The sequence below is a fragment of the Dipteris shenzhenensis genome, chromosome 24, assembly GCF_047967505.1.
Source record: "Dipteris shenzhenensis isolate YYH24624 ecotype China chromosome 24, Dip_SZ_1.0, whole genome shotgun sequence".
Classification (NCBI taxonomy): Eukaryota; Viridiplantae; Streptophyta; class Polypodiopsida; order Gleicheniales; family Dipteridaceae; genus Dipteris; species Dipteris shenzhenensis.
The window spans coordinates 24823433-24837509 of NC_141619.1; the positions used below are offsets into that span (position 1 = coordinate 24823433).

Consider the following 14077-nt stretch of genomic DNA (forward strand, 5'->3'; position numbering starts at 1 on the left):
ACCAAGATCCAATTCTATCATGACCACATCTTGAGAGTATTGAAGGATGGACTCATCATCCAACCCTAGTACCTCGAGGACAAAGGAGTCTCACATGCATTGACTATTGCCATTGGACAAATGCGGGTATCATCCCATCAGCTGAGGATTGAGGCAAGGAGAGCTGCCGGCATACCTAGAGAGCAGCAGATCTGCAGGTTATGCACGTTGGGGGAGGTCGAGACAGAAAAGCATTTATTATGTGTTTACAGAGCCTACTATGAGAACCAGGGATGATACCACTGCCTCTTTCAAGAGGGGCACGGCTTTAGTCTACTCTCACGATTCATCCACTTCCATGACTAGGTCTACATTGGACTCTATCTGATTGAGATGTGACGACATAGCTAGACACTATTGCAACAGATCAGAGAGCAACAAGAGGGGACCATGCCGCAGGAGGCTGAGGTAGACCGAGCACAATGACATTGCACGGACTTCTATGCATTTAATGCAGCTAATGGAGGAGGAAAAGGCAGTTGACATGAGGGCAGTGTGGATCAATAGGGAGAGATTACGCGATGTTGTGGAGCGAGGGATGCGGAGACCACACACAACACAGGGAGTGACCAGAGCACGCACGATCGAGACCACCACAGACGAGGCGTCACTCTTGACATAGCCCATTGAATACAGAGGTCACGTCCTCTGCCACAGCGAGAGACAGCTCAACTAACGCAAATGAGGGATATCTTTGCAGCCCACCGAAGAGCCACCACAGCATCGGGTTTCAGATTTTGAGATTTCAGTTTTCAAAGTTGAGTTTTAAGATGCCTTAGCAAGGGCCCTAGCACACCCTTTGCTTCAGCCCACAAAGGCTTGTATGAGTTTCTTCTTTTGATGTACTCTGTCCCATAGGCCTGTCTGGTCTTCCGAGGACTGACTTTCTCTCTCTCTCTCTCTCTCTCTCTCTCTCTCAATCCTCGGACTGACTTTCTCTCTCTCTCTCTCTCTCTCTCTCTCTCTCTCTCTCTCAATCGGTATGTCAGTCGATCTATCTATCTATCTATCTATATACACACACACAATCCCATCAATAACATGTAGCCACAAATGACTAGCTATACAATATACAAGTTGAAACGAATGCATATATACAAAACGCTTTAGGCTTAAGGTCAAGGTGTCCAACCCTTGCATTTTTAGCACTCTTTCGTGTTAGCATGATGCTGAGATGAATCCTCAACACCTCATCCTCAAGGGCCACCCTCGTCTTCTAGGCTCCAATCCTTCTCTTGCAATTATCGCAACCATTAAGTACAAGTTTAAGCCATGAACTAACATGCATGCAAGCTTAGCTTTGTATGTGTCAATATAAGCATCCAAAATCGCACCAAAGACCCTATTCTAAACCGCACTCTCTTGTATGCATCATTGTAGCCTTTGAAAACACCTCCTATATATGCAATAGTCCACTTAGGACCTAGGACCTAGGACTCCTGTTTAACCCCACTAACCAATGACCACATTCTGACTTCCTAACCCAAGGCACCCCTAGGGCAATGCCACACAACACTATTATTGATGTAACATTTTTTCCCTTACGAAGTGTTGATGTCCTCGGAAACCATATTAGGAAATCACTTTTTGAATTTGCTTACACTTTCCCATATAGCATTTTCTGTTGAATAGTCTTTCCAATTTACTAAATATTCTTGAATAACTGTATAGCTCAAAAATTCTTTCTAGCTCATGTGGAGACACTAGGGGTTCAATTAAATCTATGAGAAGCTCTTCTCCTATTAGATCACCTTCACGCAATCACTCTTTCAAACGATTAACATGAACAATCGGATGCACTCTACATCCTTCTGTGGCAAGGCTGAAATCGTAAACACAGTCACCAACCCTCTAAAATAATGTAAACGGACCACAATATCTGAAAGACAACTTTTGCCACTCACCAACCTTTAGGATTTTATAGGACTCAATTGCTCTCACATAAACTTTCACCTTCTTCAAATTCCACTTTGAACTTCTAGCTCTACCTTTAGCATTCTTAAAACTTTCCTAGGCATGCATCAACATCTCATGCATCTCTTGGAGAAAGTCTTTGGCTGCTTGTACCTTTTCTCTCTCAAGCCCTAAAATAGCTGAGCTATAGGCTGGAATCCATACATTAGCATAAATGGGCTATAGCCTATAATCAAATGCTTTGCTCTATTGTAGGCGATCTCTAAAATCGGAAGATACTCTTCCCAATTTGTTTGTCATTTACTAACAAAAGCACACAACGTTTCTTCCAAGATTTAATTGACCCATTTTGCCTAGCCATATACCTAGATGAATCCAAGAACATTCCCACACTCATCCTCTAAAAAACACAACATAGTGCAGTTTCAATCTCACGATAGTCACTCATAAGATTGAAAACCATAAATGCCATCACGCATAACAGGGACTAGCTACTATGACATCCCCACAACGCCCAATAGTGGGTATAGACCATAGAATAAAAACATTTTCTCACACATACAAATCCCCGATTACGGATAAAAGAGCACCCTCATATTCAACTTAGTTTCCAACCTTTGAAAGAAAACCTTATAAAAATGGCTATCAAATGCTGGTTACTAACAATACCAGTAGCAAATCATATAACCTTTGAAAGAAAACCTTATAAAAATGGCTATCAAATGCTGGTTACTAACAATACCAGTAGCAAATCATATAACCTAAAAACTCCTTCGACAATCAAAAAGGCCGGCTCGGGAGTTTTCACGTTTTTCCTAGTTGAATTGACATGGGCCATCTTGGTCAATCAATCAACTATCACATAGATTCATGATCTCTATGTGTTCTTGGTAAATCAATAATAAAGTCAACAACGATACCTTTCCATTTGTCAGTTGGAATATGTAACGGACGTAGCACACCACATTAGCTTGGCACTTCTAGCACTTAACAACATAGTCTTGGAAAAACTGCCTTTCAAAAAGAACATTAGTCTTGTGAATGCCGAACGTCCCACACTCAAAATATCATGACACTTATTGAGAATTGGCACCTAGAGTCTTTATTATCTAGGATACAAATTCTACTCTTATAGAGTCTACTATGATATACTTATGTCCCTACTCAACCCCAACTATGCTTCACCAACAATAGACACAATTTCATCTTGGAAGCATTACAATTTTCACCACCATTTGATGCTAACTATCGGTGTTGAAACTATAGGATGATCATCATCAACATGTGAAACCCCATTGGGCCCCTTTCACTAACCACTTTTGGATTTCAGAATAAAGGTGATCACATTCATATTCCCTTCAAGGAGTTGAGGAATTGATGAAGTTGGTAAAACTCAATTCATTTACCATGGTCCAACTCAATGCTTTGGCTTTGGTGACCTACCACATTCTGTAGCATTGTAGAAATAGTGTCTCCATGTTTTCAAAGCATGAATGATACATAGAGTTCTCTCTCGTGACTAATTTTTCTGAGTTGAGTCTAGTTTCTTGCTTTCAAAAGCAACCAATCGTCCACCTTGGACCAACCCACCAACCCAATACACAAAACTCTACCAGTTGCATCAGTTTCAAGTAAGAAAGGTTCTTTAGAATCGACTACTTTTAAAACGGAAACAATTTTTATCAATTTGAACACTTAAAGCATAGTCAATCCTTCACTATCTTTCTATACTCGTAACATAGTCACAATGAAACACGTTTCATTTAGTAACGAAACGTTTCAAAACGTTTCATTACCAATGAAACGTGGAATACCTATACCTGTACTAACCTAAATCAAAGATATTAATATTTCAGTAACTTTAGTTAAGCTTTAGTTAATCTTTCAGTAAAAATTTAAACTTTGTACATTCTAGTGTCTATATTACTAATTTTTAAAGTTCAAAGCTCGAACTCTCATTTAAGTTATTTCTAGTCTTCTGTAACAACTAGCTAGTAACAACTTACACACTAGAGTACTTCCAAAATCATTGGGCATTTTAGGCATTGCATGAACGCATTTTGTCATTTTTTAGCTTAGTTTGAATAGTTTCAGCATATTATATGTATGTAGGGCATAAAATTTGCATTTATTAAGACCCAAATATACAAACTGAATGTTTGAAATGCCCCCTATGTTTTTGAAACGTTTCAAAACATCTTGAAATGTTTCACGTTTCTAAGTATCGAAACGTTTCTTTGAACTATGACTCGTAAGGAGGTAACATAAGCCTCTTGCCCTCAGAGCCTTTTTGTACTTTTTTAGGACCTGAAGACCTAAAATTTGCCTTTTGTTTAAAAGAAGTTTTACCAATTTGACCACGACTTTCAACTTTGATTTCGGACTTTCCTACAAATTCCTCATAGATCTGAGCAAATCTAATAGCCTAATCCAAGGTTTTCGGGACATCTCTATGAACTTCTACCTTGTAAAAATCTCAAAAACCATGTATGAAACCCCTAATTCTATGAAACTCAACGAGGTCTTCTGATACCTGGCAGAATACAATTCAATGAAAATTTCCCATACTCCAAGAATCCCATGTCTCCAAAGACATTCTCTGGAAGAAATTCCCTGAGAAAAATATCTTCAACTCCAATCAAGTACTAGGAACTCCATTGATATCACGTCCACCAATTATATGCTTTGCTACTAAGAGACAAACTTGCCTTGATGACTTGCAGCTCATGAGAATAGATTTCAATCTATGGAAATCTTGCCAGTTTCAGAGAACGGTATAAAGGGTATCTCATTCCTATGCTTCTCCCCTCCATTAAAAAAGGGTGGTTTCACTAACTCATCATAAACATTACTACGACAATCGACACAAAAATGCCCTTACCATGAGGCAACACTAGCACCCTACTGAGTACAGATGAGGTAAGAGTCATCCTGTGAACGTCCTGTCTAGCTTGAGCTTGAAATAAGCTCTTCAATAAAACGTTGTTCAAGTAGTATATAACCACACACCCACAGACATTGCTAAATGCATTCCATGAATATTCTCAAATGATATAAGATATACCTGCTCTGCTTGAACCTTGCAAGAAAAACATATCAAAGAACATACCTGAAGATCAAGACGATGAACGTTGAATATATCTTTCATAGCATGAGAATTATATGCCAAAAGATATGACCTATAAGCATCACGGGCCGATTGGTGAAGATAATAGTTCTTCTCAATCAGTTTCTCCTGCCAAAGAAAAGAAGTACCTTGTTATTGCATGCTTGAACGTTGACTGATGAAGTACAGAAAGCAACCCAAAGTTAACATCAAGGATATGTAATATTTACCTACAAATGAAATCATGTTTGGAATCTGAACAGAAGACAAAACATGCCACTAAAGCAAAAAAGATGCAAGCTCAGGAGGGCATACCAATTGTGATTGCACATTTGCAACTTTGTTTTCCGGGAACTCATACTCATTTAGTGGCACCTTTGCACCCTGAGCACATGTCGACAAATGGCAGTCACTAAAATGACAATTCCACAGTGGTTATTCAAGTGTAACAGGCCCTGAGAGCTTTACACACCTTCAGGTACGTTAGGAAACCCAGCTCTTCAGGAATGAGAAACAACAGAGCGTGACCCCTTCCACCTTCACCTCTAGCTGTACGGCCCACTCTGTGTATATATTCCTGCAATCAAGAGAGGAACATGACACAGAGAAACCATCTCCACACAGAAATTTGTGTGTCATTCCATGAACACTGCACTGGCTTAAAAATACTAGAGGATGCTTTATTAAGACTGATCGCAGCTCAGCCAAATGAACAATCCCACAAATAGTGTGATTTGTGTTACCTTAGGATCATCAGGAGGGTCATACTGAATAATCCAATCCTGAAAATAACAGTAGAAAAACCATTTAAGGCTTAACTTGAACATAAACAAAACAAAACATAACTAAGTGCCAGATTCAACAGCACAATACATCAGCACTATGTACATGAATTCATGTCAAACATCCTCGTTAGGCCGCAAGCTGTCACAATTCAAAGATAATCAAGAAAACAAACGGCCACAGTATGATAAGCTTCCAACTTCCATGGTCTGAAATCCTACCACAGCAGGAATATCAAGCCCTCGGGCAGCAACGTCGGTGCAAAGTAGAATGCCTTTCTCAGCATTACAGAACTCGAAGTATGTGGTAGAACGTTTCTGTTGCTTCTGTTTCCCATGTATCTCCAGGCATGGAATGTCTATGTAATTAAGAAGTTCACTGTGGAACTTCACAGAGTTGCAAGATGAAAAGAACACCATAATCTAATCATAGCCAAACAGTCATAAAAAACACACTTATAAGTAGCTTCAAAAAATTATACATATAGCATAATAAGAAACATACAAGAGCGTACATATAGAAAAAGAAATAACATGTAATGCGCACCCACTATCTTTTCAAACCTGAACAATATCTTTGGGAAAGTAATGTGTTAACAGACACACACTTGCTTATGACAACTCACCTTTTTCTTCAAATTTTTCTTGAGGAAAGTGAAAAGGAGGAGAAAACGTTTGGCACTTGGGACAACACAATAGCCCTGCTCTAATCCTTCCACAGTGGCCTGGACCAAAAACATCCATTCATCATTCATTTAAAATTTTCGTGTTCATTCATTCATTAGCTTGCAATAAGCTAGCAAAAGCTCCATATCATCAGTTGATTACAAGAGCGCACGACTTGTCCAGCTTAAAGTGAACATGCACAAGAGTCAGAAGGACAAATTCCACACACCTTAGATCTGCCATCATCCACACCAATATACAATGGAGCCTTCTTGAAAGATACACGGGCTAGATCTTCCACCTACAGAGAATAAACTAGGGATCCCCATTTATAAGTTCAGAGCTTCGTAACAAGTTGCGATTTTCAGCTGCTGATTGCAGATGACTCACCTTAGTGGTTTGGGTGGCTGAAAAAAGAACAGTTTGCCGTTCCTGTAAAACCAAAAAATAGGTGACATGTCGGTAAACATATGTCATAACCAGAACAGGCTTTCAAGTTTTAACCCTGCTATGTCAATTACAATTAAGGCTTTAAACTAATCATCATTACCAAACACCCTCATCATATGTTGCATGTCAACTTGGACCAAAAATCAACCCATCATAAACCCCTTCTTGCCTTGGGTAGAAATTTGATTATTTGTCTCATCTCTTCCTCAAATCCGATTTCCAAAATGCGATCAGCCTCATCAATGACCAAGCACTGCAAGGTCAGGCATTAAATTAAATTGTATAAATTTAGAGAAATCCAAGAACATGCAACAATCACAACAAAAGGCATCTAAAAGGCTAAAGAACATTAACCCTAAGCTCAGCAGATAATATCTAATATGGCATCATCACCAACTTCACCAACACCCAACAGGGGGCTGTAGATTATTGTATAACCGTATGACAACATGCACAAATATCCACACATGCATGATGTGAGCACAACTAAATAAAATGGTCTTCAAAATGAGAGTCTGTCAATACTCCGAGGCAGACACAATCATGATGAAGGCTCTCACACTCAGGAAGAGTACCTATACAAGTTTATTCCAAATTCTTATCATCCAAGATGCAACTCTTGAGACCATCATCTTACGACAGGTTATGCTAATAATGCCACACTTTTCTAGTTGCTTCTATATAGACTACAGGGTCCCTTTGCTGCTTGTCAAAGATATGTTCCAGAGGGATCTAGATGCATAGAATTTAAAAATGAAGAATGCATTTGATTATCTCAGCACTGTAAACTTACTATGAGTTGTCGCTATATACCACGACAAGTTAGATTTGCTTCTCAAACTAAGCATCGGAAACTTAAACACAAAAGATCACAGTTATGAGATTATAGTGGTAAATGCAACAACTCATAATACTGCCCTGTTCCGCTCTAACAACTCATACCCACTGCCTTGATCTTCTCATGAACACATACAGAATGTGGATATGTATAGAATGCCGTAATAAATAATGAAAGTGACTTATCATTGCAATAGTCAACTTGAAAAGGCCCATGTTGTATATTAATAACAACCTAAAACCTTATTGGGAGGCATCAAACAAGTGTCCTCTTAGGAAAAAGCACACTCGTGGAGCATCAGCGCTTTGAACTCAACATATATGGTATGAATTAGCTGCTGAGCACTCCCATAGCAATTGTGCACACAATGAAAGGGAGCACGGCTGTTGGTAGTGGTACAGTGAAACAAAACATGTCGCATACATAGGCTTAGGTCCACTTTGATACTATACGCGTAATGAATATGCCGAGGTTCTAAATTTTCAAGGAAGCAAGAAAAGGCCACAATGAAGACTAGAACCAAGTTTTAAATCAAATAGCAAACGTTCCCACTCTTGCTGTAACAAATATTATTCTCCTATTGTTCCAGTATTTCTAGCATGAACATTCTGACAATAATATTTTTCAAAACTCATTTTGTACACCAGACTAGTTCCAAGTTCCAACCCTGTAATTAAAACTAGCCATGACGACAATAAATAAAAGAAGCAGAGTATAACAACATGAATGAACAATCCTTGTCATTGACCTAAAGCCCTGGTTGAGAGAAGGTAGTTCATTAGGCAAAGGTACCACTAATGCGAATAGAACTCCCACTAAGCACAAAAGAAAGTAACAACATGGATAACACATCCAGTGACATTAGAAATTACAATTCAAAACATCCGCTCTCCTATTATCCATCAATAAAACAGCTCAAATTGTGCCACATGCTAGGCATCACTTACCTGTACACATCCACCCACATGTGCATGCTCTCACATGCAGGCTCTAAACGTAATTTTCTTGTCTGATATACCACATTGCTGAAAACAATAAATGCTTTTCTACTGAATGTAAGTGCACAGGAATTTAATATTCGAAGCTTAGTCATAGTACATACATGGGATCTTCACATTATCTAGAATTGGCTATAGCAAATTTTCATTGCACCCAGTCCCAGCCGTCTACATAAAATGAACCAATTATTAGCAATCAGATCATAACACTAGTCAACAAACAACACTTCGCATTCCTTCACCATAAAACTGCGAGGCAGTAGAAAAGTTGTGTCAACATACATAAATATTGGTCAAACTTCCTCACCTGTAAATTCTTATACAGAAACCCTTTCGTGTTCTGCAGATGATCCAAAAGCCTACCAGGAGTGGCAACCAAAAGATTCACCCCTTTGGTAAGCCGCTCTGCTTCTGTCCGTCGATTAGCACCTCCCATCACTATTCCATGAGTTTGTTTATGGTACTTCATAAGATCTCTTGCAACTCCATAAATCTGTTGTATTACATAGATGATAGAATTAGCGATTGTGAGTAAGTAAGATTTGCATTCATCACAGAAAAAACAACCATAAGATCAAGGAATAAGCCATACAATTCAATTACTTTAAAAAACGAGGTCAGGCTTTTTATAAAAATGATTGACTATGGCACCACTGGAGCACGTCTTTGGGAAAAACATTGTGTGGGCCTCCCAGCCCATGAAGTTACTCAATGCTCATATATCAACTACCTGCAAGTCTTAACAATAAACCTATCCCTTGCCCATGACAGAACCATTAAACACCAACCAAGTGAATAAAAATTGGATGTTTCAAAATCCGTGGACAAGGACATCGAAGCTGCACGAAATTGGAAAGAGACGGGAAAAGATTGCAGAGCTGGAGGTAGAGGACTTCCCTGCTGTGCACAAGAGCACAAAATGAAAAGAGCAACTGATAACAATTTAGAACTGAAGGTAGACGGAAAGCCCTGCCGGATTCAGACTGGGCAGGAGGTGCACGCATGCTTAAAGCCCTTGACAAGCCCAATAAGAGTGGACCAGCCGCACTAAAGACTAAACTTCAAATAGGCTTCCCCGGCCCTACTCCTAGACCTTGCCCTGTTGACCAGCTTCCTCCCCTGCACCCTTCCCCGCCCCCACCCCCACACCTTTGCCCCAAAATCTGGCCTGACCAGCTCGCAATTTAATGTCTGTCAGCCAGCCAGTTGATCAAAAGGGCCCGCTTGCTACATCCACATGTCAGATTCACAATTGACCGATGACACCATCCGCTCAAATCACCCATTTTTTGTCAATTGGCCAGCTGGCCAAACTTAGCAGCTGCCTGCTTACCTGTCTAACTGGCCCTAGGGCCTTGGATCTAGGCAAGAGTCCTAGGTCCCTTACTGAACCAACCTATCCTAAATTTAGAGCTTGATCTGTTCAATTATTATTCGTATTCTACAGACTTTTCCCACTATACCATATCTAAAGGATGCAAAATGTAAAGGAATGCAAAATGGATGCGCCAAGCCATAATCAATATCCAAACATGAGGGTATAGGTTGCTCCATATCCCACAGAATGCAAATTCGGATGTCCCTACTCATGACCAAGAAATCCCGCTTGAGAGGATGCAAGACTCTCCCTAAAAGGGCTGGAAGGGAGGAAATATGTGGGAGAAGAGTATCGGCAAAGCCTTCAAAGTGACCCAAACAAGACAAAAACTCATGAGATTTTTGGCTATGTCAAATAACGGATCCCAAGGCATAGCATCAGCACCATGTACCCCTGCCATATTAACCAATTGATACACTGTGTCCTCAGCAGTGCAATGAGCATAGTAAAAACCCTTGCCTAGAGAGACAAAAGATTCAATTTTATCATTACCAACTGCTGCAGTGGACCACGCTCTCAACATAGACACGTTCATTATTCTCCCCATGAAGTAGAGGCACACTCCATGTTACACACACACACACACGTGTGTGTGTGTGTGTGTGTGTGTGTGTGTGTGTGTGTGTGTGTGGACTACGTAGTCAAGCATTTGGGATATCCCATAGGATGGCATATCACCAGGAAGCAGCAACTAAAATGGATCTTCCAAAGACTTCAACATAAACTAGAATACTGGAAGATTTCTACTTGGCCTCTTCATGTCAGGCTCAAAATAGTACAGTCTATTGTAATGTCCTATGTCCAGTTCTATTTGCCTTTGCTGCATTGGTCCTCCAGGGATATTTCAGCCTTTATGTCTCAAGCTATGGAGATGTTATGGAGGACAAAAACTGATGTGAAAGCATTGAGACTGATGAAGATGGAAATGGTGTGCTCCCCTAGGATGCATGGTGGACTTAATGTCCTCAATATAAGATATCATGTGCTTGCAAGACTGATCATTGGGAGGTTGTCATTGGCAGATTTGTAAGGAAGATACATGGCTGTCCTTTCTCTACTACCTTGATACTTGACTGGAAACAAGTACTTTCTAAGGTCAAATGGGCTCCTGATAATTGCTCGGGGACAAACTCAATGAGGAAAGAAAGTATTCATTGGAGTGGCCATTTTTGACACTCCACTCGCTTTACAGGAACCTGTTCGGGCATACAATCTCATGAAATTGAGAATTAGATACATACATAATGTGGTAGATAATTAGGGATATGTCTTATCTTTTCCTCAGGCCACTGCTTCCTATGCATTGGGAATGCATCATAGGTCTATATGGAAGAAAATTGCTGATTTATTACATCCTTTTCTACCTGTTCCTCCTGTGGCAGACACAGACAGGCTTACGGATTGGCAATTGCAACCCTATGCTACATGCACTCATCTTGTTCCTCTTCTTGCCTTAACCTCCATCAAAGCCTATAGCCTTCTTCAGCCTGCTCCATGGATTCAGCAATATGCTAATTCTCTGTGGCATATAAGGAAGCCCCTCTCATGGTGGGGGAAGAATCTCGGGATGTTATGGAAGTGTAAAATGCCATTGAAGCAAAGACTTTTTCTTTCGAGAGGTACATTGTCAGTGGGGGTCACACTTGCTAAACGTCGCATTGCACCATCCACATGTTTAAGATGCCAAGCTCCTTCAGAGACTATTCTTCATTTGCTTTGGCACTGCCCGTGTACTAGGATCCTCCTCAGGAGAATTTCAGATTATCTTCGGATCCGTTTCTCGAGTCACAGATTTGGGAAACATTTCTGGCTCTTTGGCAGATTTATGAAGTCTTTGTCTCAATACTCACTATTTCTCTCTTGGGTGCGATATTGGGCTCTTTGGACAATCTGGAGTGAGCATAATTTGGCATACTTGGGTCGTCAGATCCACAAGTCATATGAATCTTTGCGAGCCTCATTGCGGCAATCCTTATATGGTGCCTGCCATGAGGGTGATATGGATGCTTCTTGCATAGAGCTTTTCTTTTTATGTTTATGATCTTTGGGATACTCTCCATTTTCTTTTTATGTTTATGATCTTTGGGATACTCTCCATTTCGGAGACCTCCCATCATGTAAATTTATGAGCATATAAATATACTGCACTCGATATTACCCAAAAAAAAAAGTGTGTGTGGACTACATCTACATCTATACATCTGCTACATTTGCTTGCGGACTACATCTACTACATTTGCTTGTGGACTACATCTACATACTGATTTTGAAGGCTTTTACTCTCGTTTCTCTCCCCTTGAGTCTTTGGGTCTGGTGCACCTTTCCCATCGCCAAAATCTTCCCTTTTCCTCTGAAATATAATTCATCTGAGAATTTTTACTGGTTTTTTCTCTCCTTTTCCTCTACAAAACTGTTTTTATCTTCTCTCGACCTCTACATCCCTCTTTCCCCTCTTTCTCCTTACAAATATACTCTTTTCCTCTTCTCTGTGGGCTTCTTGTGGGTTTTTTTTGGGACTGGGGTTTTTTTCCTCCACTATCACTTTACAGGTACATCCTTTCTGGGTTCCACTTTTTACAAAGCTATGGCTGAATATTCCTATGAAAAAACTTTTCAAAAGGAGCGTTCGGTTCACTGCAAGAAGCAAAAGCAGGCTAAGGGTCAGTATGACCCGGTACATGATACTCTTGAGGCCCAACTGGTCTATGATGTCATGCATGAAGGATTTGCAGACACGAGGAAAGAGTGGAAAGACTCGGTTCCATCGGTTGACCTCATGGTTGAAGTGGATGAAATTGTGGATCCAGTCAGAGAATATGCTAAAAATGCACTCATTTTATTTTTTCCGGGCCGGATGCCACCTGCTGCAGAGATAGGCAACTGGTTGACTCGCACACTGGCTGGCTCGTTTGTTCGCAAGGTACACTATGCAGCCAGGGGTTTTTATGAGGTCATTATGGTGAATGAGATACACAGACAAATGCTTTTGGAACATTCGCCCCTCTTTTTTGGGCAGCAAATGGTGCACGTATTGCCATGGTCTCCCACAAGGGATTTTCAGGCTTTAATCCGATACAGATGTCCGGTCTGGGTTGAAGTTGTAGACTTCCCACAATGCATGGCTTCACTCTTGCCTAAAATTGCAGCATCTTTAGGCAAAGTGGTTTGCCCACCACGGCCAAATGGCAACTCGAATCGATTTTGCATTCTCTGGGATACTGATAATCCCACACCAAACTCTTATTCAATCACGGTGAATAATGTAGACATGGGAAGTGCTTTTTATAAACTGAAATGGGGATTATTTGCAGGGGCTTGTTTTGACTGCAAAAAATTTAGACACATGGCTTCACAGTGTCCTCTCACCCCCTCGCACTTGGAATGGTGCGTCTTCTAATGGAAACACCCCAGAGGTCAATACAGGAATTGGGATCACATGGGCTGCAGTGACAACTAGCAGAACACTCTTCCCTGAAGAAGAGGTTGCTGCTTTGCTGTCTACTCCTCAGGTGGATACTTCTTCTCAGGGGAGAGGCCTTGACCCTGAGATAGAAATGCAAGGCTGACATCATGAAGTTTGCTGTTGTACATAGTGTTTATTTTACTATAAATATCTGTAAATATGACTGCTCATATCAAATGTTTTACACTCAATGTCCAGGGAATGTGTGACAATAGGAAATGGAAATCTGTGTGGCTGTATATCAATAGATTTCAGCCTGACATAGTGGCATTACAAGAACACAACCAACATCTCTATGCAGGAAAGACAGGACACTACTGTGGCTATGATATTTTCTATGCTGGGGAGCACTCTTTCTCAGGGGTAGTCTTTCTGATCAAACATGAGCTTCAACCAATTATTGCTTTAAATGACAATAAAGGCAGATGGCGTGTTCTTCAATG

General features: G+C 40.4%; 1 protein-coding gene across 3 annotated transcripts in view; it reads right to left on the minus strand.

The window, feature by feature from the left end:
• The window catches only part of LOC147886405 (ATP-dependent RNA helicase HAS1-like), a 52798-nt gene that overhangs the window by 1848 nt on the left and 36873 nt on the right, over positions 1 to 14077 (minus strand). For all 3 annotated transcript variants that reach the window (XM_087395335.1, XM_087395336.1, XM_087395337.1), the window contains exons 3-12: positions 9101 to 9286; positions 7127 to 7210; positions 6898 to 6939; positions 6737 to 6808; positions 6468 to 6566; positions 6064 to 6264; positions 5803 to 5841; positions 5532 to 5636; positions 5375 to 5443; positions 5063 to 5188 (exon numbers count right to left, since the gene is read on the minus strand). In XM_087395335.1, the coding sequence (XP_087251461.1) occupies positions 5063 to 5188; positions 5375 to 5443; positions 5532 to 5636; positions 5803 to 5841; positions 6064 to 6264; positions 6468 to 6566; positions 6737 to 6808; positions 6898 to 6939; positions 7127 to 7210; positions 9101 to 9286 (1023 nt within the window). The remainder of the gene's footprint in view (positions 1 to 5062; positions 5189 to 5374; positions 5444 to 5531; positions 5637 to 5802; positions 5842 to 6063; positions 6265 to 6467; positions 6567 to 6736; positions 6809 to 6897; positions 6940 to 7126; positions 7211 to 9100; positions 9287 to 14077) is intronic.